At 53.9% G+C, this 25,018-nt stretch overlaps 1 protein-coding gene and 1 long non-coding RNA gene across 2 annotated transcripts in view; one reads left to right on the top strand and one right to left on the bottom strand.

Moving 5' to 3' along the window:
• Window positions 1-9,885, top strand: part of LOC147579119 (uncharacterized) — a 15,487-nt gene extending 5,602 nt beyond the window's left edge. The window contains exons 2-3 of the long non-coding RNA XR_015253564.1: window positions 6,466-6,549; window positions 9,589-9,885. This is a non-coding gene — a long non-coding RNA (uncharacterized LOC147579119). The remainder of the gene's footprint in view (window positions 1-6,465; window positions 6,550-9,588) is intronic.
• Window positions 2,192-25,018, bottom strand: ITGA5 (integrin subunit alpha 5). Its single transcript, XM_086713177.1, has 30 exons — window positions 24,516-25,018; window positions 18,023-18,153; window positions 16,325-16,437; window positions 16,064-16,184; window positions 15,825-15,886; window positions 15,690-15,735; window positions 15,300-15,425; window positions 15,024-15,068; window positions 14,843-14,886; window positions 12,682-12,738; window positions 12,450-12,502; window positions 11,934-12,142; window positions 11,423-11,614; window positions 11,150-11,195; window positions 10,882-10,983; window positions 10,635-10,690; window positions 10,341-10,495; window positions 9,876-10,013; window positions 9,675-9,742; window positions 9,143-9,293; window positions 8,965-9,057; window positions 8,739-8,818; window positions 8,541-8,621; window positions 8,327-8,432; window positions 7,739-7,891; window positions 6,252-6,338; window positions 6,059-6,172; window positions 5,107-5,208; window positions 4,393-4,515; window positions 2,192-3,291 (listed from the first exon to the last, which is right to left on the bottom strand). Exons 1-30 carry the CDS (start codon window positions 24,890-24,892, stop codon window positions 3,208-3,210), a joined length of 3,315 nt encoding a protein of 1,104 aa, XP_086569303.1. The 5' UTR covers window positions 24,893-25,018; the 3' UTR covers window positions 2,192-3,207.

Below are 25,018 nucleotides of genomic sequence, written 5' to 3'. Positions count from 1 at the left end.
CTCCAGCTCCAACCTGCCACCATGTTGTTCAACTCTAGTGTCACAAAGGCTGCTTCTCCCCAGGCCCTGTTATCTAGCCTCCCCCCACCCCACCCCTCACACCTTTCCTTTTCTCTTCCCATTCTTTCTCCTCCTTGGTGAGCTCAGAAAAAAACAGAGTCAGCATCAGGTGTGGTTGATTGGTGATACAGACCCCTTTGCCCTCTGATTTGTCCACCATCCCACGCTGTCTCCAGGGACTCTGAGTTAGGGAGGTCACAGAAGAGACCTCTCAGAAGAGGGGTTGCTTAGCTTACCAAGGTGAGGCAGCTGGCTGGAGGGCGGGGTGACCTTGCAGGCAGCTGGGGGCGGGGGCAGTGTGTGGGGTGAATTCATTATTGATGAGCCCTGCACCCCGGGCTACTAATGAGCCCAGGCTGGTTGCTCTAATTGATGTCAAGAAACTTGAGACCCCCAGATCAGCTTCCCGCCTGCCAGCTGCCTCTCCTGAGTCCCCTCCCCCTCCCTGTACCCCCAGCTGCTGTTCCTTTCCCAGGGCCTCCTCTCCATCGACACACAAACAGATAAGGATAGGGCTCAGGCCTCCTAGCCCCCTACCCTCATGTCCCTCTGGATCACTCAAGTCTCAGGATGAGAGGCAGACATTCTCTGGAAGGGCTGGGAGCTTTGGAAGGGAAACAGACCAGAGCCTGAGAATTACAGTTCAGGGGCAGAAAGCCTGGTGCTAGATTACAACTGCGGCATTTCTGAGCCCAAGGAATTCCTTCCTTATGTTGTGCACCCTCACGAGAGACCTTGTCACTCTCTGAGACTCAAAGGTACAGGCACTACACAGACACACCCATGACCCAGCTGAGTGGTCACAGTGCACTTCCCCTCCTCGTTTCCTCCTGCTGATGGTGTAAGAAATCTCAGATCTGCCCCCTGGAATTTGGAGGATGCCAATCCCAGCCCTCCGCCAAGAAGGGGAGTATGAGGTTTCCTTCCTTGAGAATTCCCAGTGTCTTGTTATGCTTCAGCTGCAATCCTTGGAAATACTGGGTAGCTCTTGGCCTCACTAGGTCTCTTCCTCCTTATCAGTCCCTCTTCATTTATGGGTTCTGGGAAGAAGTTCTAGGGTACAGAATTATCAAGAAGTCACGGATTGGAGTGTGCAGCAGCCTTGGTCTCCCAGGAGAGATATTTTTAAGGTGACGTAGGTACTGCTAGGCAGGAGCCTAAGTTAAAAAGAATAACCCCGGTGATGGGGAAAGAGAACGAGATGGACTTCACGCACTCTCCATCCCCCAAATTCCCACAAATTTGTGGCTATGCTGCCCTCTGGTGGCTGAAGTCTGGTCTAGCATGACATGGACATCTGCCTCCGACAATCCATTAGAATTTCTTCACCCCTCTCCTTCCTCTTGTGGCACATTAGGACAGGCCTTGAAAAGACAGAGGTTCCCGAGGGGCTCCCTTACTTTGATTTCTCTTCAAAGACCTAAACCATGTTGGTTAAGAATGAGGGCTTTCACAGTCAGACAAGGCTAAATTCGACTATGCTCTCGCCATCACTGGGTGACCTTGGGAAAGTTATATAACCTCTCTGGACCTCAATTTTTCCCTCATGTAAATGGGGTTAATTGTACCCACTTCACAGGATTATGGATAGAGAAACGAAATGAGATAAGGTATGCAAACTATTTAACACCCTCTCTACCTACCAGTATACAATAAGCAGTGATAGCAAAACAAAACAGAATAAAAACCTAACTGGCTTTCTTCTGATTTAGTTTTGTGGCTTTTTCTCTCAAGCCATTTCATTATTCTGATTTAGGGAAGCCCAGGTGAGCATTCTGGACTGTCGTCCTCCACCTTCAACTTGGACCTCCCCCTTTGCACTCTTCCCTAATGCTCAAACCTAAAAAGAAGGAATTCTTTCCCTTCTCTCTGGGAGGCGCTGGGAACCAGACCTGTTGGAGCTGGGTGACGGGCAGAGGAGTCAAGTCCTCCATTCACCCCTTCCATCATCACATCATCTCTTTCACCTGAGAGAAGGGAACCCAAAAAGTAGTTCTATAGTTCCTGGGGGTCATACTCCTGGCTCCCAGTGGAAAGAAGCTGTGAAAAACAGACATTTCCTATCCACTGAGCCATCTGGTTCCAGGATGGGCTTGGAAAGAGTGGGGTAGGACACAAATTCCGGCTCTGGTCAGTGGGGGCACCGGGCCGGGTTTATTGCACTTGCAACAGAGTTTAAATAAGTCCCGGATGTCCGGAGCTGAGGTGAGGGGGGGTTGGGCAGGGAGAGAAGGGGCAGCGTCAGTGCAGCTGGTGGGCAGAACCCAAATCCTGCAGGCCCAGGACAGTGGGCTCCCCTTTTTCTGGGGGACTGGGAGGGCCTGCGTCTGGCCAGGCTGAGGTTCCAGATCTGTTGCCATCATGGCCCCTTCAGGGTCCTGGGCAATTCCTGACTTCTTCTGAGTCAGAGGTGGATTGGGCCTCCAGGCCCAGGTCTGGAACAGGCTCAAATGTAGTCCTGGATCGGCTTGGTTAGGTTACCAATGTCTGAGTCTGAGTCCCAGATCAACCCCAGGCCCCAGGTTCGATCTGGCCCCATTAAAGTTCTGAGTCCCCTTGGAGCTGGTTCTGAGCCAGCATCGATCCTCGTTTGGGATCTGTCCTGAGCTGGGCCTGGGGCACCATCCACGGTTAGTGTTTCCTTGTCGGCCCACCAGGGTGGGGGCTGTCCAGAGCTTCCAGGTCTCACTCCCCAGGTTCCAGGTTCTTAGCTGGGGGGCTTCCTGTGGATCTCTGGCAAGGCTGAGAATAGATCTTTGCAGGCTGGAGCTGGACAGTAAGTCCTGGTGGCACATCTGGCCCAGATAACTGGGACTGGATTCCCCAGGTCTGGTTCCAAGCTGTTTTCAGGAAACTCTCTCCAAAATGCAAAGGCTGCAGGGAGGCTGGGGCCTCTATCCCTGGATCTGAGTTCCCCTCTCCATGAGGAGGGCATGTGTAAACGAGGGTCCTTCACAGTGCATGGGGGGAGGGGATCCCCAGCTCCTCACCTCCCGGCTCTGGCCCTTCAAGTATGTCTCTGGGCTGGGGAGAGGAGCTTCTCCCTGGCCCTCAGCACCTTCAGGAAGCGCCCAGCCCCCTCCCTGTCAGTAGACTGAGGGTGGGGGGACTGGGCCTTGAGGCTTGGGAGTCTGGGACTGGGAGGAGTCAGGCATCAGAGGTGGCTGGTGGCTTGAGTTGAGCTTTTTCCATGGCAGTGCCGTATGGGAGGGAGCGTTTGAAGAATCCGAGCTAATGAGAGGGGGGGAAGAAGGGAGAGTTTAGATATTCTGGCTTCCATTTCTCCCCAGATCTTATCCTAAGCAGAAATGAAGATCATTCTGATCTTCTAATCTCCCCATCTTGGGAAAGTGGCCTAAATTCTTGGCTGTTAAGACTCCCTCTCCAGGGGTGCCTGGGTGGCTCAGTCAGTTAAGTGTCCAACTTTTTTTTTTTTAGTTTGAGAGAGAGAGAGAGAGAGGTCACAAGCGAGCAAGGGGCAAAGAAAGAGAGAAGCAGGGCTCACGGGGGCTCGAGCTCACCCGATGTGGGACTGGAACTCATGAACTGTGAGATCACGACGTGAGCCGAAGTTGGATGCTTAACGACCGAGCCACCCAGGTACCCCAAGTGTCCGACTCTTGATTTTGGCTCAGGTCATGATCTCACAGTTTGTGAGTTCGAGCCCCGCACTGGGTTCCATGCTGACAGTGTGTACGGCTTGGGATTCTCTCTCTTCTTCTCTCTGCCCCTCCCCCCTGCGCGTGTGCACACTCTCCCTCTCTCTTTCTCAAAATAAATAAATAAGTAAACATTAAGAAAAAAAAAAAAAAAAAAAGACTATCTCTCCAGTAGGTCCAATGGGCCAGGAGGGCTAATGCTGGGAGTGCTTTTGGTATACGGGGTTCGTTCATCAGTGCTGTGAAATTGCCCCCAGTTAGGCCAGGGTTGGCGAATAGTTTTGAATTCAAGATCCAAGTCTGACTGCTTAATAGTAGCTGCCTCTTGAGAAAGATTCTGAGGCCACTTCTAGGGTATAGTCAAGTGGTGATGGCTGCCATTAATTTTTGTAGGAAGTGATATCACAAATGCCACATATTTGCCACTTGGGAGTAACATTGCTTTTTTAAGTCTAGGCAAGCTTAGCAGCTTGGGTCAAGAGACTCTTTCTGAGCTAGGGGTTTAGAAGGGAAGGATCCGACAGGCAGGCTCAGGATGGCATGCCTGTGGCCAGGGCAGAGGTAGGGGCACGTGGCTGGAGAACCAGTCTGGAGATAGATGCTTGGGACTACGTTGGGTTAAGGGCAGAACCTGACGAGAGGGCGGCCAAGTCACGGGTAGGATGTGGCTGACCTTGTAGAGGATGTAGATGAGCAGACCTAGGAGCAGGAGGCCAATGAGGATGGCTAGGATAATGATCCACAGTGGGACACCGTGGCTGCCTTCTGCCTTGGTCCACTGCACCGCCGTGGCCACCTAGGGAGCAAGTCAGGAGAGGTCACTGAAAAGTCCTTAGTTCTCCCCACCCTACGCTTGGCTGCCACTTGCCATCGGACCAAGACCCACCTCTCACGTCCCATGTTGGACTAACACAATTCTGGACGTTATAAATTCCTCAAAGGTGCGTCATTGTCTCTTACTTTTGGGTCTTCACCCCTGCTGACTCCCCCTCCCCAGAGAATATACCTTTCCTGACTAATTAGCTTGGTAGTTCCTGTTTATTCTTCAGGTCTCGGCTGAAACATCACTTCCTCCAGGAAGCCTTTCCTGACCCTGCAAGACTGCGTTTCACTGTCCCCGTGATGTGTTCCCTTAAATATCCTGGCACTTGTCACACTGTGTTCTCATTGCCCACTCGACTGTGACCTCCAGGAGTGAAGATACTCTGTCCATCTTGCTAATCGTTATATCTCCAGGATCCAGCCCAGGCTCTGGCACCTAGTAACGCTCAATAAACATATTTTACAATAACGAGGCCGGCCCCCACCTACGTCCCTGTTCTAGTGCCAGGCCCAGTACTCCAAGCCCTGGTGTCCTTGGCCCAGACCTCTGGCCCTTCAGGTTCACCTGAAGTTCCTTTCGGGGAAGCTGCTGAGGCAGGATTCGGTAAGGCATCTTCAGGGCTTCATACACGGCTTCACACTGCAGGCTGAACGGCTGGTGCTCCCGCTGTGGGTGGGGACAAGGTGTTCGGGGAAGCCCCCCTTAGGATCTAGAGGACACAGGGGCTTCCCCATGATCTGGCTCAGGTTGTGATCTTTCCTATTTTGGACCCATTCTCTCCTGAATATCTGTATTCCTTATATGAGATAACAGATGTGTAATTAAATAGGTGTAACTAAATAATGTATAATTAGATGATGGCATGTTCAATAAAAAGGTTTTTTGATGGGCGCCTGGGTGGCTCAGTCGGTTGAGGGTCTGGCTTTGGCTCAGGTCATGATCTCACGGTTTGTGGGTTTGAGCCCTGCTTTGGGCTCTGTGTTGACAGCTCAGAGCTTGGAGCCTGTTTTGGATTCTGTGTCTCCCTCTCTCTCTGCTTCTCCCCCGCTCATGCTCTGTCTCTTTCTCTGTCTCACTCTCAAAAATAAATAAACATTAAAAAATATATATATATATTTTAAAGTTTTTTGAATCATTGATGGGGTTAAACAGCCAGGACACTGCCTGGCCCACAGCGTTTGCTCAGTAAATAACTGCTCTTTACTATTCCTACATCTGCTTGCCTCTCCACTATGGATTCATCTTCCATCTCTGTTGTTTTTATCATTCTCTGCATGCTGGTCTCTCTCCAGTTCTCCCTCCTCTGAACGGGCCCGGAGAGGGAAGCTGTCACTCCCAGTGTGGCCACCAGGTGGCACAAAGGACACACAGCCCAGTCTAAAGGAGGGTGAGGGATGGGAGTGGGAGTGCCTGGGTCCCATTCACCAAAGGAGTTGGCTTAAGCACCAGGGAAAGGGAGGGGAAGATCAGGAGGCTCTGAAGGTCAAGGGTCAGGGCTGAGGTAAGGCTCCCTCACTTGCAGGAAGGTCTTGGCCCACACTCGAAAATGCAGTTGCAGACTTCGGCTCTCTTGCCGGTGCAGTGGCCCGAGCTCACAACGCAGCCTAAAACACTCTGCCTCGGGGCATTTCTGGGAAGAAAGGAGAGGCTTGAATGTGGAGTTCTGCCCTTCTGGTGGCTCTGAGAACCCAAGTCCCAGTGTGACTTACCAAGATCTGAGGTCCTGAGGAGGCAGGGCTCCGGCCTGGAGCTTCCCGTCTCTGTAGCAGGTGGTGCTGGGAACCCTCAGGATCCAACTGGAAGAAGAAAGAGACCATTAGGGACCACTCTTGCCCCATCACAGTGTTGAAGTCAGCCAGCACCTGGGTTCCAGAGCAGCTTCAACCTATGTTTTTTTTCAACCTGTTCTTTTCATCCATCCAGTGACCATCTCCTATGGCAAGGCAGCAAGCTCGGTGTTGAAATACAGACACGAACTAAACTTGGTCCTTGGAGTTTACAAGATGTGTAAGTAAATAGTTAGGTTCCCATCCCTGCCTCAGGGCCTTTGCACTGGCTGTTCTCTGCTTGGAATGCTCTTTCCTGAGTCTTCACAAGCAGGTTCATCCTTGTCTTTGAGGCCTCAGTTCAACTGTTACCTTCTCAAGAGATTTTCCCTGATGACTTCATTAAAAGACTCTGGTCCCCTGGCCTTTCCATGTTAACATTGCATGTCGATTACTTTTCAGTACTTGTTAATCTTTCCCTTTTTAATGTGATGTAATATAATGTAAATGTAATTTTTTAAAATGTTTACTCATTTTTGAGAGAGAGAGAGAGTGTTAGCTGTGGAGGGGCAGAGAGACGGCGGTGGGGGGCATAGAGAGCCCGATGCGAGGCTTGAACTCATGAACCCTGATATCATGGCCTGAGCTGAAGTCGGGTGCTCAACTGACTGAGCCACCCAGGCGCCCCTCCCTTTTTCATTTTATTTATTTATTTATTTATTTATTTATTTATTTATTTCATTTTAATTGTCTATTACCTTCTACTAAAATGTAAGCTCCATGAGACTGGGGGCCTTGTTAGTTTTGTTCGGTGAGATATTTCCTGAGCCTATAACAGTGTTCAGTGTAGACACTCATTTAATTAAATGTTGCCAATGGGTAAACAAACTTTAAACCAGGCATTAGGGCCCAGGGAAACAGGTCTGAAGGGGCCTTCCCAGAGAAGGTGGGACAGAGATGGGCCCTAGAGGTATGCCAGGGCCGGAAGGAAGGGAAGGCTATTCTAGGCTGTGTATAAAATGGTCTTTTTCCGGGGCGCCTGGGTGGCGCAGTCGGTTAAGCGTCCGACTTCAGCCAGGTCACGATCTCGCGGTCCGTGAGTTCGAGCCCCGCGTCGGGCTCTGGGCTGATGGCTCAGAGCCTGGAGCCTGTTTCCGATTCTGTGTCTCCCTCTCTCTCTGCCCCTCCCCCGTTCATGCTCTGTCTCTCTCTGTCCCAAAAATAAATAAACGTTGAAAAAAAAAATTAAAAAAAAAAAAATGGTCTTTTTCCCTCCCACAGCCTTGAGGTGTCTGTGGTCCTTCTGCCCCTTGTTCAGTGACCTCAGTCCTAAGCTTCAGGCACATCCTGGTTCTTCCAGCCTCCAGGGACCTTCTTCAACCCCCCCTAGCCTTGGTCCCTCTCCCCATGCCAGTCTCCAGGCCTCTCACCTCCAGGCCCTGTGAGTTGGGGGGGTGACTGGTGGTGCAGTTACCAAGTCCTGTAACCCTGGTCATGTAGAGAAGTTGCTGACCTTCCAGAGCCTGGGGACAGCTGAGTTCCAGCACACCCCGGCTAATGGAGCTGGGGCCCAAGTTGATGAGCTGAGGAGAGGAGAACACAATCATCCTGAGAAGGAAGGGAAGGCTTCTGCCCTATTGAGACCCCGGGTCACTACGGCCCGCCTTCCCCTCCTGCATGTCTCCCACCTCGGAAGTGAAGGAGGAGATCAACAGGTAGAGACAAAATCCTCTCCAGCCAACGCTCTTGGAGATGGATCCATCCTCCCCTTCCAAGTCACTTAACTGGCTGGTCTCTCCTCTGGCTTTCCCTCACAAGGACCCTATCCAGGCCTTCGCCTATCCCTCCCCCTCCCTCCTCTCTTCTTTTCAGTCCCTCTCTCTAGTCCCAGCCATCAGTCACTTACAGTGAGTGGCTCCCCTTTCCCTGTCATTCATTCTGGTCCCACCCCTCCACTCCCAGCAGCCTGCCGGGAACCAGCCCAGTGCCTCCCCGCCCCGGCCTTGACCGTCCCTCACCTCATAGACGTGGTGGACAGCAGGACCCACATCTCCCTCCTCCTGAGGCTGGTCTCGGGGATGCCAGTCGCTCACTGGGAATAGCACTGCCTCGGGTTTGGAGACACTAAAGGGGAGCGTGGTTTAGAGGACAGTGGAAGGGATCCCATATGCACCCTTTCCTAGAAGTATCTCTCCTCCCAGAAAGGCCCCATTTTTGCCCCGGGGAATTTACCCGTTAAGGGAGACCTGGGCCTGAGCCTCCACTGAGAGCCTGAAGGAAACCACTTCGCTTTGGGAGTTGTTGAGATTCTTGCTGTGGGATGGAGGAGAGACTGAGGCAGTGCTGGAGCCCAGCTAAGGAGAATGCCCCCTGCACCAGGCCCCGCCCCCTGCACCAGGCCCCGCCCCACCGGCCCCACTGGTTCCCTACCTGAGAATCTGGAAGTCAAACTGGATGGTTTTCTTTGTGTCCCGGAGATGAGGGACTGTGAACCGCAGCCCCCCCCAGATCTGCGGGACAAGGAGGGAGGACAAAGGAGCCTGTCAGACTGGGCATTTGCCTCACCCCAGTTCCAGCCCCCTTCCCTATTCCACAGCTGTGCTCTGGAAAGGCTGGTCACTATCTTCTCAGATCCTCACTCCTGTGCCAGACTTACACTGGCTCCTGCCTTCATGGGGTTTCCCAGGTCACACACCAGCAGGCGGCTCTGGTTCACGGCAAAGTAGTCACAGCTCAGGCTGGAGAAGTTCTGGAGGTGGGGTGGGTACAGGTAAAGCTTTGGTGCCCCTCTGACGGGGTCTCCTCCCAAACCCTGCCTCAGAATCCCCTCTCACCCCTGGGTTTCTGACGAGTCCTGAGTACTCAGCCTCTGGAGGGGCTGTGACCCGAAGCTCGGCCTCATAGGCGCCGCCCTCACCCACGTTCTGGGCGTGGAAAGTTAGGTTCAGGGAGTTCTTGTCACCCAGGTACACGTGGTTCTGCTCCCTGGAGGGGGAACACCGGGTAAAGGACACTGGGAAGTTAATCCCCAAATCAGGACAATGAACCATAACAATAATAAAATAATAATAATAACAGATACCATTTACTGCGTTCCAACTCTATGGCCAGAAGTAGGCCAGATGTTTTATGTAGATTATTTCATTTAGTCCTTCCAAAAAGGCAGAGAAACGGATGCTATTATTCCCACTATACAGATGAAGAAGCTGAAGCTCAAAGAAGTTGAGTGACTTCCTAAGGTCACACAGCTTGCTAGTATGTCCCTATTCTACCTTTTCAGGTGCCAAGTGCTTCCAAACGCCACATGTTCTGCTATGCGACCTTGGCATCTTGGAATCCCCCAGCTTGCTGTTGGCCTTCACTTACCCAAACACTTCCAGCTGTAGGTCTGGCACACAGATATTGTCTTCTCCACAGTCCAGCAAGATCTGAGCCTGGGGAGCAGGTTAGCCTTGAGAGGCGGACTTTAGACCTCCTCCTGGGCTGAAGGCTCCCCGCTCCAGGGCACTGCCCCCAGGTGCCCAGGCCTCTCTCCTCCCGGGTCTCATCCCTCCCCCCTCTCCTCACCTTGTCCTCGATGCGGCTCTTGCTCTGGTAATGTAAGACTGGCCGGAGGCCATGGCTGTCCACAGGGGCTTGGGGGTCCAGGGAGAAGTTAAGGGCGATATGAATCGGGGAGAGCTTGTCTCGGAATTCTGACTCGTTCTGGGGGTGGGGAAGAGGGTTTGCTGTGTCAGGGGGCATTGGGGACTTGGTGGCCCTGCTCCTCAGCCTCTCACATGTCTCTTGGCCCATGCAGGGCCCTCAAGAATCCAGGTGCCCAAACTTGACCATCCACTTTGTTTCTGAGGCCCTGACAGCCTGCTTCCCAGTTCCTCTGACAGAAGGGCCCCCTTCCTTGCCCCCAAAGTCCTAAGCCTCTCACTGGACTCTCCTAATCTCTCTCTCTCTCTTTTTTTTTTTTCCAAGAGGGGCCCCAGTTCTCTGTGACGCCCTCCCCAGGCCAGTCTGTTCTCCGCCCTTGGGCCATACCCTGAGGTAGATCTTCATCTCTCTGCAGTCCTCCCGTGCCCCGTTCTGGATGAGTAGGGTCTGGGTCAGGGTCGCCTGTCTGGAGGCCAGGAACAGTGCCCGCCGTACTCCCCCCTTCTGCTTCTGCCAGTCCAACTGGAGTTCTACTGTGAAGCCTGCAGCCAGGAACATATGTTCAGGAGAATCTGTCTTTCCCTCCTAACCTATTCAGAGAGAAGGGAGGTGCCAAGGTCCCCTCCCCCTCCTCCCCACCCCCTTTCCCAAGGCCTAAGAGATTCAGACAGTCTCTCTCACCAATGGAGTCAGGAACATGTTTTCCAGAAGCATTGAGGCAGAAGCTAAGGTTGATGCTGGAGGGAGACCAAGAGGAAAGCTGGTGAACGGGCACCCTAGCCTCCGGCTCCCCCCCCACCCCCAGAAAGACCCAGACTGGGGCACCTCCTTTCGTCCCCTACCACAGACGTGGTTTCTCTGCCCACTCCCAGGCCCAGACTGAGGTATTCCAGACTCAGTCTCTGTAATCTCCTGGGCCCCTGCTCACCAAGCCACAGGGTTCCCCTCCAAGCTGCAGCTACGCTCCTCTGGGTTGAACATGGCAGGGAAGATGGTGAGGGAGGCACTGGTAGAGACGATGGGGCGACCCCTGCCAAGAGTGGATATGGGGTCAAGAGAACTAAGACTTCTCTGGAACCCTGGGCACAGGAAGCTGATGCCCAAGCCCCGGGAAGCCAGTGGCCTTTGTACACTTTCCCAGCCTTAGCCCATCTGAGACGTTCCCCAGTTCCCACTTCTCCCCCTGGAATTCATACCTGTACACCACAGCCTTGTCCACACCAAAGGACCCCACGATCAGATCTGCAAGAAGTCCAGAAACTACCCCTTACAGCGAGCCCCACATTAAGGTCCTCCTTTCCTAACCCTCTCTAGTGTCATTGCTCAAAGGAGGCCGAGGCGAGGGGACAGCACCACCTGGTGGCGTTATCCTAGAACTGCACCCAGGAGCTTAGGAAAATGCAGAAGTGGGGGGAAGGGTCCGGGACCAGGAGAGTTCTCAGGTGAGAGGGGCCTGGGACACTACTCACCAGGGTATCCGTTGCCATCCAGGTCTCGGCCTCCTCGAAGGGCAGAGCCAAAGAAGTTTGGCGTGTGGCCGGCTGCCCACAGGGGCAGCAGAACCTGGGAAGGCTTAGAGCCTAGCCCCGCTGGGCCCCCAGGGAATATAAACACCACTCCCTGCTGGGTGTCTCCACCAAAGGGAGCTCCAATCGCTACATCTGCAAGACACAGAACACACACTAGTCTGGAGGCCAGGAATCCAAGAATCCAGGCCTCCAGAACCAGAAATCTCTACCGCCAGATCCCAGAACCCAGGAGTGTTTTTTTTTTTTTTTTTTTTTTTTTCCCCAATCTGTCATTCCCAGTTTTCCAATCTCTTCAAGCCCCAAGACCTAGACAGTGGGGTTAAAGTCAACACACCTCCTAGAAAAGTCACTGGGGGTCCTGGGTATCTTAGCTGACAGCCGCCCTCTCCCCAAACCCCTTCTGACTCAGGCTCCAGACTCCTCCTCAGCTCCTGGGGCCTCTGGCGCTTACCATTGTAGCCATCCTGGTCCAGGTCCCCCAGGGGCGTCAAGGAGCTGCCAAATCGGCCAAACTCATCATGGCCAGTGAGGGTGAGGGTGGGGGTGGGCTCCATGCCAGCCAGGTTCTGCAGGTAGATGTAGACCTTGCCCACTTCCTGAGGCCGCCCATCAGCTGTCCGTTCCATGAGCAGAGGTGCCCCCACCAGCAAGTCGTCCAGCCTGAGGGAAGGGGAAAAGCTAGACACCCTGATACCCTGCCTTGCCACCTCTCCAGTCCCAGTGCCAGGACATCCTAGGCCTCCTGGATCCCAGGCTCTTGCCCACCCAAGTGAGAAGACTTGAGATCTTGTGGTCTTTTAGCTCTCAGCTCTCTCCTTGCTCCTGAGCAAGGGGATGACAGCACAGGAGGAGAACCCAGAGCAAAAGCCTGGAGAAAAACTCTCCTTGGATTTTTCTGTCCTACCCCCCGCTCTTTGGTCTTGGATCTGGGAAGGGCATCGTAGTGTGCCCTCTTCCCACTACTCACCCGTCCCCGTTGACGTCTGTGGCAGCCACTGCATAGCCGAAGTAGGACGCCATCTGGGGTGGGGGTGGACACAGAGGCAGCACTGGGTCAGAAGTAGGAGGTCACTCAACAGGATCAGCAGGGACTGTGGCTGGGGAGGTCAGAGACTCCAGGGAGCCTGGGCTCACTGGCTTACGCCTGGGACTTGACTGGCAGAGGGCCAGGCTGGGTTGTGTGTGGGGGCTGTCCTCACCTGTTCCCCTGAGAAGTTGTAGAGGGATCGGATGTCTGAGCCATTGAGGATGGTGACCTGGGGATGATGAGATATACCCATTGGTCCCGGACTCCCAGACCATCCCACGGATAGAGAACAAACAGGTACAGGATATTCAGGGGGAAGGCATTTGCTGGAGACACAGAACGCTTGTTTGTTAATTCCCTCCTGACTTTGCTCTCACACCCCCATCTCTGTGCCAGGAAGCTCCACCACAAGGCACCCTCACTATTTTTCTCCATCACTTATCAACTACTGACAGAGGTTACGTTTGTCTGTCTGTTGTCCATCTCTACCCACTAGAATAGAAGACCAGCGGGGGCAGGAGTTTGGTTTTGTCCTTTGCTTTCTCCCCAGAGCCTGAAGTCGTGCTTGGTGAGCAGCAGACAGTAATTATTAGTTGAACGACTGAATGCATCCTGAGACCTCAGGCGTCCCTCATCCTTCAGGCCTCCCAAACCACAAACAGCTCATGTCTCCCTTTGGTCTCCCCTCAGTGACTGGCCCCACCAGTCCCCTGGTCGCTTGGCTCCTTGCCCCCTTCCCCACTCTCGCTGCTCCTACTCTGGGGTGAGTCCTCTCCCAGACTGCTGGACGGCCCCCCGGCTCTCTCCCTGCCTCCATCACCCTACCCCGACTGCCTCAGTCGGACTGATGGTCCCAGAGCAGATCCAGGAGGGGCACTTCTCGCTTGGAAACCCAGAGTGATTCCCTGCAGCCACTGCCCAAATTCTCAACTTCTCGACTGGTCCTCTGATGGATGCCCTGGGGAATCTGGCCCCAACTAATCTGTTTTTCCTCAACCTTTCCTTATTCCTTTCATGCTCAGTCAGCCCACGAGTCTGCTACAATGGCCTGACTTTTTTCCTTTTCTGCCATGCTCCTGTCTAGGATGCCCTCTTGCCACATCTCCACAGATCCTTCATAGAACCTTCTCTGATCCTTTGCCACTACGTGGATGGAACTAGAGGGTGTTATGTGAAGGGAAATTAGTCAGAGAAAGACAAATATCATACGACTTCACTTATATGGGGGACAAAACAGATGAACACAAAGGAAGGAAAGCAAAAATAATATAAAGACAGGGAGGGGGACAAAAGAGACTCTTAAATATGGAGAACCAACAGAGAGTTCCTGGAGGGTTTGTGGGAGGGGGGATGGGCTAAATGGGAAGGGGCATTAAGGAATCCACTCCTGAAATCATTGTTGCACTAGATGCTAACTAATTTGGATGTACCTTAAAAAGGAAAAGTAAAGAAAAAAAAAAAAAGAACCTTTTCCGATCCATTCCTGCCCTAGAAAAGTAGGTTATTCCTTCCTCTTAACTGCTATATCCTCTTAACTGCTTTTCTGAAACTTCTCATCGTGCACAAAGAACGCTGACTTTGGACCAAGACGGATCTAGTTTTAAATCTCTCTCCAGCCCCTTACTAACTGGGTGATCTTAAACCACTTACTTGGTCTCAGAGCCTCAGCTTTCTCACGTGGAAAAGGTGTATGGTATTATCTAGCCCCAGAAGCTTGTTGTGAAGAATACACATCATGAGAGGACAGAGCCTGACGCAGCGGCGAGCTTGTGTAATAGTAGATACACCTCGGATTATAATTGTATGTGTGTCTTATCTTACATACTTGATTAGAAGCACCTTACGAGATGGGGTACGGTGTCTTATTCATCTTCTTATCTTTGACCTGGCCTTCATAAATGTTGTTAATTGAATGAACTCCTATGGCCGTCTTATCTGTGTCCTTTCTAAAGCGCTTGTCACGGTCTAATAATAACAGCTACCAATTGTACACCGCCTCATAGTTCACTAAGAACTTTCACAGGCGTTATCTCATTTCATCCTTACAAGAGCCTCGTGAGGTCAGAACTATTATTATCCCATTCTACAGAGAAGAATGAGGCTCAGAGAGGCTAAGTAGGTCTGGGGATTTTGTGGAATGCAGCGGGGGGTATATGAATAAATAACAGAATGACTCATTCAGAGTAAACGCCAGTACTTGAACCCAGGTCTGCCTCCAGAGCCCGTGTTCTGATCCACTTTTTGAACCCTCACAAACTGCCGTGCGTGGTTCTTTGTGATTAACCAGGGGAGGGGAAGGGGAGAGAGGGAGGGAAGGTCAAGTTGGGTCTTACATAACCATAAGTGAGGTTCCCTTTGGGCACGCCAGCGACAAAGTCTGCAAAAGAAGAGAAAGTTGTGGGCTAAGGGAGGGGAAAGGGAAATCCGACCAGCAGGGTGTCTGGGTTCCTGTGGCCCTAGGTCCTGGGTCTCCATTCGTCCCCTCCCTTGGCCCCCTCCTGGAGACACACTCACCTTCTGTGTCATCACCACTGAATTCACCCACAGCCACAGAGTATCCTGGGGGACAGGATGGGTGGATATTAGTATTCCTGGGGGGACCCCTCTGCTGTGGCCCATCCTTCAGTTCCTTCCCCAACCCTACTGGGCCTTCCTACACAGCCTGCACACAAGTAGGGCAGGGGGACAAAGGATGCCCGAATGGAAGAAAAGAGGTGGGGGGGGGTGCAGGGGTTGGGACAAGACCACTGGAGGTTCTTCCCCCCTATTTCCTCCCCGGGGCTTACTCACCCAGGTAGCTGTCATCGTAGATGGAACTGGCCTGGCGGGTCTGCAGCTGCCCCTGAACCAGGTTGATCAGGTACTCGGGGTAATAGGATTCGGCAATCTGTTCTTGGGTGGCCGACAGGATCTGGCCTGGGGAAGGGGGTGAGGAGCTGGACGGATGGAGGAGGAGGGTGGCAGGGAGGGGGGCGCTGGGAGCTGATTGGGTGGGATTGCAGAAGTCTGGTTTCAGGAAGGGAAGCTTGTGGAGGGTGGTGGAAAAGGGTACAGAAGTCTCAAGGAAAGGAGAGGAGAATCTGGGCAGGGAGGGAAGAGGGAAGGACGGTGACCTCAGACTGGAAGAGGGATGAGAGGCTGTGTGCCAGGGGACTAAGGGACAGCAGAGGAAGGACTTACCTTGCCAGAAGTAGCTCCCTGGTCCACCCAGGACCACGCGCCCAGTCTGTGGAGGGAAGGAGAGGAGTCCACATCTGGTCCTGACCCTCCTGGGACACCACCCACAGCTGCTTCTCTCCCAGCCCACACTCTTACCTTGGTGAACTCAGCACTGAAGCCCCCTTGGCAGTAACCCTGTCCTGCGGCCCAGCTGAAATCTGTGAGGGGAGAAGGTGGTGGGAAGGAGCCCGGCACAGACGGGTCACACAGGAAAGGAGAGAGAGCTGAACCAGAGAAAGGATCTCCCTGGACCAGACAGTGATCAGAAAGGCTAAGCGGGGTGGGGAATCACAGGGAGGAGGCAGACACAGGGCACATGCCCCTCCTTGCCCTACCTGAGCGGCAAGGTGCATACTCCAGAATTCGGGTGAAATTGTCCGTGGAGAGGTAGCAGGTGCCCACGGGATCATTCAGCGGCTCCTTCTCTGTGCGCCAGCTATATAGAGGAGCACAGGCCTGGCGGGGCCCAGGAGGAGGGGGCTTCAGGTGAGTCCAACAGGGCCTCCCCCACTCCCTCAGGCCTCTGCTCCATTCCCCTGGTCACACCACACCACACCACACCACTAAGAGCCACTGTCAGCCTGCTGGGCCCTCACCAAAATGGAGGAGCCGTGGGCTCGAACCGTCGCTCCAAACCACTGCAAGGACTTGTACTCCACAGGCTCCTCTCCCTCTGGGCTGGGCAGTAATGACTCCAGGAGTCGAGAGCCTTGGAGAAGTGAGAAAAGGGAGTCATGCCGGGCTGTGGATGGATGAGCCCTAGAGCGGCCCCCACTCTCAGTCTGGGGGTGCCCGGGCACTTGCAAGCCCTGAGCTCCATGACTCACTGGGAGGAGTGGGGAGGGGGTTTCAGAGTCTGCTTTGTGTAGCCTGACTCACCCCTTCCCTGACACGTGTGCATCCACGGGTGCGCACACAGAACCTAGCGTTTCTAGAGTTGCTGTCCCCTGGTGCCCCTGCCTCCTCACCCAGCTGGGACAGGGACGCTTGAAGTGATGTGGGGCCACGGGGGTGGTAAGTAAGAATGGCTGTTTCCTGAGAGGGCAGTCCTCTGGCTATGCTTCTCTGTACCTGGGTCGGTGTCTCTAACAGCACCTTGTCCCATCCCTTCTTTTCTGGCTCTTTCTCACAATTCTGGATCTCTGTTACCTTATGTCTCTCTCCCAGCATCTGTCTATCTCTCCAAGCCCTACCTCTGCTCTCTATGGTACGGTTTTTTTCTTTCCTTTGATTCTCATCTGTCTTTCAGGTTTAAAAACAAAAGTGGCAGGGCGGGCAGGGAGCCTGGGTGGCTCAGTCGGTTGAATGGTGGAGTGCATCTGACTCTTGATAACGGTTTGGGTCGTGATCACACAGTTCATGGGATCGAGTCCTGCATTGGGCTCTGGGCTGTCAGCAGAGAATGCTTGCGATCCTCTCTCTCCCTCTCTCTGCCCCTACCCTGCTCTCTCTGTCTCTGTCTCTCTCTCTCAAAATAAATAAATAAATGAACTTAAAAAAAAAAAAAAATGAATGTGTTTCATGATCTTATCCCTGTCCCTGCCATCGTCTCCGTGTTTTTATCTCTCCTCTTTTCGTCCCTTTACCCCAGTCTTTATCTCTGGAGCCAGACTGTTCAAGTTCATGCCCTGGCTCCACTGTTTACTAGCTGACTTTGGACAAGGGACTTAACCTCCATTTTGTCATCTATAAAATGGGGCTAATACCTCACACGGTACTGAAAGGATTAAGTGAATTGAGTTAAGATATGCCGGGCGCTCAGGACTGTACCTGGCACAGAGCAAGTGCTCTTGAAGCGTTCGTTAGCTGTTATTGTTTATCTTTCCATCTGTCTCCCTCCCAGCCATCTCTGCATCTACTCTGGGCCTTGAGCTCCCTGAGGACAGTGGTTTCATCATGTTTCAGTCCCCTGCAGCACCAGCACGGTGCCTGGCGTGCACTGTCACTTAGTCAGTGCTTAGTTAAACGGACTGAAAAGTCTGTGTGACTCTCCCTGTCTTTGTGTTACTGCCCTGGCCTCCCAGAGTTGTGGGTGATTCAGGGGAAATGAGAGCCACATGTTTCTGAATCATGCCCGCCCTCCTTGGGCTGGGCTGGACTGGGAACATGGTGTGAGTGCCACGGGAGTCGCTGCACGGCTTCTACACTGAGCTGGAGCACCAGAGCCTGGAGGGAACGTGGCCGTGGAACTGGACAGGCTCCACCCCTCCCTCAAGGCACCCTTCGGCCCGCCCCCAAGCCGCAGTACCACCCCCAGTCCCTTCCTGAGCTTCCCCGCCTACCAAGGAGGTTACCTTTACTGTCAAATTCAATGGGGGTGCAGTGTACCGGGCTGGTGCCCCAGGGACAGAGGTAGACGGCACCACCCTGCAGCACTCCCGGCTGGCTGGTGTTGGCCTTGGGAGCTCCCACCAGCACGCTGACCCTGTGGAGGCGAAAGGAGAGGCGGTTCAGAGTGACTCCTTCTCCAGTCCCCCCAGGCCTCTGGGCCAGGGGCTGGCCGGGGGTGGGGTAGATGCCCCCTGGGTTGTATTTATATCTCAGAAGATGCCACAGATGCCAGAGGCACAGGCTGGAGTCAGGCGGTCCCCATGTGGCGCTGTCACTAACACAACAACCACCCCCCTCCACCACCTTCCCTTGTTATTACAGAGAGGAGGAAGCGGAGTCAGTTCTGAGAAAGGAATAGGGGCACCAGAGGGCCCGAACCCCATCTTCTCCATCTCCACTCTGGATCTGCCGGCATCGGATATGCAGCCCCTGGAGCTCCAGGGTCCTCTCATCCTCTCACCTAGCCTCTACCCTCTCGTCCCAAGCCAAAGTCCTTCTCTGGGCCAAGACCCAGGCATCGGGCTGCCCAGCCCTGGGGTGTGTAGGAGGAAAATGTGAGTCTTGGGAATCAGTCAGTAGAAGTGGAGAGTGGAGCTTGGAGGATGGTGAGGACAGATTCCCCTGGGCTCTGGGGTAGAGCTCCCCATCTTGGCTGGGTTTCTGTTCAGCCCCTGAACCCCTTTCCCGCACACCATCCCTAGGAATCTGAATTCAAATCTTGTTCTCCTGGGGTGTTAGCTCTGAACACGTTGCTTCGAGACGATGAGGAGAAAGTTGCCTTTGCTGGGGGTCCTATGTAATGGGGTGGTCAGAGTTAAGGTCCTGGGCAATCTTCTCACCTTCGACTCTGCCTCTATCATTGTCTTTGAGGTCCCTTGTCTCCAAGGTCTCCATGCAGCCATCAGCCCTCTTGATTTTCTCCTCCAGGGTCTCCCACAAGGACTGCATCTAGCAGCTGGGGGCAACTGGACCTGGCCCCTGGGCCGGTGTCCCTGTCAGTCTGGCCTCTACTCTCCTCCCATACCTGCCTCAGACACTGCTTCTCAATCTCTCTGTCCCTCTGCCCTTATGATTACTTGCTTTCCTCGTTTTGGTTTTTTAATCCTCTCTCTTGATCTCAGATCTTGTGTTCTTCATCTCTACTGTTTCTGGCCCCCTTCAGCTTTCAACATTCCCGGTGTCATCCCTTCCCTGATATTTGGGTATGTTCCCTAGCTTTTCTTACCAAGAAAGAGCCCGAGTGGGTTAGTATGGTAGAGGTCCCAAAAGCTAGGGGTGTCTTCCAAGAGGACCAGGAAGGGCAGGGGTGAGTGGGGTGGGGTTCAAGAGGAATAATGGATGGAAGCAACGAGGGGGCAGGACCATGGTACTGAAGGGGGAAGTGAGGAGTGGGCAGGGAGGAAGGGAGGATGAGAACAGAGGAGGGAGAAGGCAGGGTCCAGAGGAACAGGAGGGGGGCCAGAGAGGAGAGTTCCTGGAGTGAAGGGGGGTGGGGTGCGAGTCCTGGTTACCCTGGGGACAGGAAATGTTTACTGCCTGTGGCTTCCTGTCTGTTTCCAACCTCTCACTTCTCCGTTTGTCTCCCACCCGCAGGGCCCCACCCCTCTCACTCAGGCATTACATCCAGTTGAGGGGGGTGGGAGCTGGCGACTTGGAAGGCAGGGACCCAGTCAGCTGCCAGGCCCACAGCTTGGTGGCAGGCAGAGAGTGAGTGCATTGTCCTGGGGCTGGGTGAGGAGAGAGGGGTGCAAGCCTCTCTTAGTAGGGGCAGCCCCAGAGAATAGCTATGATACAGGAGGCAGTGAAAAGAGCACTGGACCATGAGTCAGGAGTTCTGGCTCAGGCACCAGCTCAGTGTGGACTTGGGCAATATCCTTTCCCTTCTCTCTCCGGGTGAAGAGGTTGAACAGGTTGTCTTGAAGTCTCTTGGAGCTCCAGCACTCCCTTTCCAGGAGAGCACAGGGCTGCAGCCAAAGGACCCTGCTCCCACTCCCAGTTTTCCCACACCCCTTGCTCTTGGGGAGCAGCTGAGCCTGAGTGCTCCTAGGCTGGCTTGTGGAAGAAGCTTGGAGCCTGGCAGGGTTAGAAGGCGAGAAAGACCTTACAAAGCCTGGGAAGCCCACAGGCTCGTGAGCCAGGGGTGTGTACATTGTAGTTGTGGGAGGGTTCAGGAGATGTGGTGTGCAGGCAAGGGACACAGACTCAGATGCCCGTCCCCACCCCATGACTTATACCTGCGGGTGCAGTGGCCCTTCCATCCCAATAAACAGTGCCAAGCAAAGTGCCTGGTGTCAGAGTAGGCACGTCACCGAGCTTATCGCTGTTCTCCCTCTCCTAGTTCTTGCTTCCTAAATCTGGCAACAGTTGGGCCCTCTTAGGGGTCCAGGAAGGTAACAGCGGAGCGTCCTTGCACTATTTTCAATATTTCAGAAAGCCTAACGGAAATCATGCATTTACCTGATAAGGTGGCTGGGCTAATTAAAACCTCAAGGGTATCTGCTTTGGGCTATAATTATATCAACTGATGTAGGGAAGCTGGTTATATCTCAAATTGGTTGAAAGCTCTGATTGGCGGCTACAGATGTCTTCTTGTTCTAACTTCTAGTTGATAAAAAAAAAAAAAAAAGACAACAGGGAAAAGGAATTAATTATTCCTTATTAAATGCAGTTTGGCAGATAAACTCTTTCAAAATGCCGAGTTCAAGGGAAGAAATCATTGCCATCATTTCTTTTGAAACCTCAGATCCCTGAAATTCTAGAGTTGGTTCTCAGAGACACGGACCACCACAGCTGCAAGGCACCAGAGAGAGCATCCACTGGGTTGAAGACTTCCTTGCAGATGCCTTCCTTGCAGACTTCCTGCCACATGACATTTGAGGAGGCCAGTTTGGTCCTGACAGTCCTCCCCATCTTCTTTTAGAACAACCTCTTTTTCCTGTTTTATACAGAATGCCCTGGAAAGATATTGTTTGATTTTAAACAAAAATACAGAAAAAACTTGTTGTGGTTTTTTTGTTTGTTTTTTGAGAGAGAGAGAGAGAGCGAGCGAGCGAGCACACTCAAACAGGGGTGGGGAAGAGGGTGAGGGAGAGAATCTTAAGCAGTTTCCAGACCCAGCACGGAGCCCGATGTGGAGCTCAATCTCACCAACTGTGAGATCATGACCTGGGCCAAAATCAAGAGTCAGACGCTTAACTGACTGAGCCACCCAAGTGCCCCCAAGAAGAAACTTTAATTACAAGATTGCTGACCTAGTCCCATGTTCTCATTTTACCAAGGAAGTTAGGGAACATGGCCAAGGTCACTCGGAATCCTTCCTGACATAAGAACCAGAAGCCACGAATCCTTATTCCTAAGCCAAGGTTCTGGTCTACCCTGTTGCCAATTTACCCCCTTCTCTCCCCTCTACTATCTCCCCAGCCAGGCTTCTGATTAACCAAGTTCCTGTTCAATACATGGTTACTGTTTGACTCTGTTGGCCTGGCAAGATTGGGGGCGGGGAGTGTCAAGTGGATCAGGGCCCAGCTCCTGTAGGTCCTATAGCAGCCCTGGCCAGGCCCCAGGAGGACATCTACATCCCCCAGTGTGTTCTCAAGAGATATGTCCGGCTGCTTGGTGAGGAAGAGTTGTGGCAGTACCAGAAGAGAAGGAGAGCTGGGTTAAGGCTGAGCATCTTTCCAGCTGGTGACCTGGGCCAAGTCACTTCTTCTTTCTAAGCTTTGGATTTGCTCCCTATAAAATGATGGATTGCCCTTGAATGGTCCCTAAGCCAATTTCTATAATTCCTGAAGCATCGGCTTTATATGTGCATATAAAATGGGGTAATAGTGTTTCCTCTAAGGCAAAGATTTTTGTAGCCATCCGGTGGGAAAATTGATATGACAGTGTTAAGGAATGTGAGGGACCATTATTACGACCACTACTATAAACAAATACTAGAAGCAAGTAAGAGATTGGGGGCGGGGGGGAAAGTTAGACAAAGAACTAGGTGATATCCAAGGAGGAGAAAACCAGAAAACAGAAAGCGACCCTGTAAAAATCATGCCTCCCGTGTACTGATCACCTTCTATGGACCAGGTGCCTTTTGTATATATTGTCTCATTTAGTTCTCAGAACAGGTTCATAAATTAGGTGTCTGATTCTCGTGAAAACACTTCGAAACAAACACAGAGCTTAAGTAACTCGCCCTAGGCCACACAAAGAACAAGTGGTGGGGCCAGGACGCACGCCCAGCTCTGCCTGACTTAAAGCTTGGCCCTTTCCTGCCACATAAACCTCTCTTGTGCTCACCCTGCCCTTTGATGCTGTTTCAGGGTTCCTGTGAGAGGGGTTGTAGGGGGAACAAGAACACTGAGGCCCTCCGTCTCCAGGATGATGGCCCCAGGTGGGGGCTGTGTTTGTCACCACTGGGCAGGAAGGGGTTGCAGGCCCAGCTGTGGAGGGAGGAAGGTCACTGGGGAGGTGGATTGTTCAGAGCCCTATTCTAAGGGTGTATTGTAAGAGAAAATGAGAGGGGAGGAGTGCAAGCTGGACACCTGGGTTCTCTTGGGAAGAGAGATGAGCAGGAGGGGATGGGGGAGGATGAGAAAGCGGGGTCCCGGTTTGGAAGACTGCTTTAGGGCCTGTAGGATCAGGCCAGGGGCCAGAGAGACACCTAGGGAATGGGAGTGTGGGAAAGTCCAGATGTTTTAAAGGAGTGTTGGAAAAAGGAGATGACACTTTAGCTAGGTGGGGGTGGGGTACGAGCGAGGTTAAGAGCCAGACAACTGGATTTACCCTGATATGGGGGAGGATCCCATCCCCTCCCTGCCGGGTCTTCTCTATTCCATTAGGGTTGTGGTAAGCAGTTTGAGGGGGCCTGGGGGAGGCCAGGCCTGGCAGAGACTCCAGGCCAGGGTGATGCAATGGGGTTTGGGCAGGAGGCCAGGGGGGGTGGGGTGGGGGTTGGGTGGGGACCTTGAATAGCGCAGAACCAACAGCTGGGGCCTAATCATCTTTCTTTTTTCCCATCCCCACATTCGTTCTCCAGACAAAGAAGAAATTTGTGTGCCCCCCCCCATTGAATTAGCTAGATTAACCCCTTTCCTCCAAAAATTAAAGAAAACGCATAAAGATCAGTTAACTGTATCCTATATAAAAACAGCTCACCTCTGACAGAACTTCTATCAAACCCTGAGACATTGGGGTTGGGGTGGTGGTGGTCGCGACCAGTGGAAATTTCAGAGCTCAGAGACGGAGAAGGAGGATTTCCCAGTTAGTGTGGAGGATCAGGAATCTGGCACCTGGGAGTCCCTGGCCGGGCCCAGGGGCAGCTAGCTACCTTCTCCTCTTCCTTCCCAACCCCCCACATTTAAACAAACACTCCTGTTCCCATGTTGCCTCAGCTCTAACTCCGGTTTCCCTAAGTCTATGGGCTCCCCACTTTCCAGGCGGTCAGGTCCGGTCTGCTTGTCACCCTGCTGAGCTGGGAATGAGGACCCTCCTTTGAGACTTCTCCAGTCCTCGATGTCCTATGTTATGACGCTCTGGGGCCCAGCGAGCCCGCGTCTCCCCAGCTTCCGACCCCAGCCCTGGAGTCCGGTCTCAGTCCAGCTCCAGACTACAGGCTACAGGAAATCGGCATTTCTCTTCCTCCCAAGAGCTAGAGGAAGAGGGAAACCGCCCACCCCCCTTCACGCGCGCACACACACCCCTCCCGACACATCCGAGCACCCGCCCTTGGCCGAGCCCGCCACAGCGCCGGCGCCCCCAGTGCCCGGGTCCCGGGACTCTCCTCAAGTTCCCGGGTCCCCTCGTCTGAACGGAGATTGGGGGTGGTGGGCGGAGTAGGAGCCCGAGGAGAAAGGGGAGGGAGCCGCCATCCCCCTCCCGGGTCTTTCCTAGTCTGAGCGGAGGGGGAGGGGAGGATGGGGCCGGTCCCCATTTAACCTCCGGACCCCCTCAGTCTCAGACTCCCCTCTTACTACACACAGCTCATTCTACCACGACCCGTCCTCCCTCCGCACAATGGCCCTCAGGAGTCCCGAGGTCCCGCAGGGCTCCAAAAAGCCCTTCCCGGCCTCCGCGCCCCCTCTCCGCCCTCATCCGCCCCGGGTCCCCGCAGCTCACAGATCTCAGCCAGAGACCCGCTGCTCTCCATTCGTGCGTCCTCCTTTTCCTTGGCCCCGAGACCCTTGCCCAGACCTCTCCAGCTTCCAGTTTCGTGTCTTCTCCCCACCCCACACGTCTCCCCACTGATCTCAAACTCCAGGCGCCCAGCTCCACGCCGGCCACTGTCCCCTCCCTACTCCCGCGCGGGCCCCCAACTCTGGCGCGGGCCCCCAACTCCAGCCCTAGTCCTTCCAAACTCCGCCTCTCAGATTCAAGCCTTGGTCCCCTCCAGACTCCAGCCGCGCCCCCAGTCTCCAGCCCCCCACCCTCCCAGCCCCCATCCCGCCACTAACCCTCCTCACTCACCCGTCCGTCCCCGGCCGGTAAAACTCCACCGAGAAGCCGAAGAAGGAGCCCGGGGGCCCAGCGAGCACAGCTGGGGCCTCCGCGTCTAAATTGAAGCCCCCGACCCTGGGTGGCGGCGGCAGCAGCAGCAGCAGCAGCGGCGGCAGCAGCAGCAGCGGCGGGGGTCGGCGCCGGGGGCCCCAGCGCAGTTGCACGGCGTGGAGAGGGAACCCTGGTGCCCGTCTCCCCATAGCGCCCGCTCTTCCCTGTCCTGGGGCCACCGACCCGGAGCCGCTTCCTAAACCTCCCAGAGGCGAATGACTCAACGCGGGGAGGAGTTTGCCAAACTCCCGGCTGAGCCCTCCCCCCGCCGGCCGGGGGGGCGAGAGGGGGGGCATTCCTGGGTCCTTGGAACGCTGAGCCCGCGCCCCCCACCCCGAAGGGGCGTGGGGGGGGGCCGCACCTCTCCACTCCCCTTTCCTTAGCCCCAGCTGGAGGCCGGTTGTCTGGACTGGGTCAGACTG

This window comes from Puma concolor, chromosome B4 (genome assembly GCF_028749965.1).
Source record: "Puma concolor isolate L17-30 chromosome B4, mPumCon1.1.hap2, whole genome shotgun sequence".
Classification (NCBI taxonomy): domain Eukaryota; kingdom Metazoa; phylum Chordata; class Mammalia; order Carnivora; family Felidae; genus Puma; species Puma concolor.
Note: the sequence above shows the minus strand (reverse complement) of the source record. Positions and strands in the feature narration are given on the sequence as shown.

Bases quoted from the DNA above. Each gene is read 5' to 3' on its own strand.
- ITGA5 (XM_086713177.1), bottom strand. From the start codon at position 24,892: ATGCCCCCCCTCTCGCCCCCCCGGCCGGCGGGGGGAGGGCTCAGCCGG. The intron at 10,014-10,340 runs GTATGGCCCAAG...CCCCACCCCCAG, and splicing joins AGATGAAGATCTACCTCAGG to AACGAGTCAGAATTCCGAGA. The intron at 7,892-8,326 runs GTGAGGGACGGT...TCCTCTCCTCAG, and splicing joins CTGTCCACCACGTCTATGAG to CTCATCAACTTGGGCCCCAG.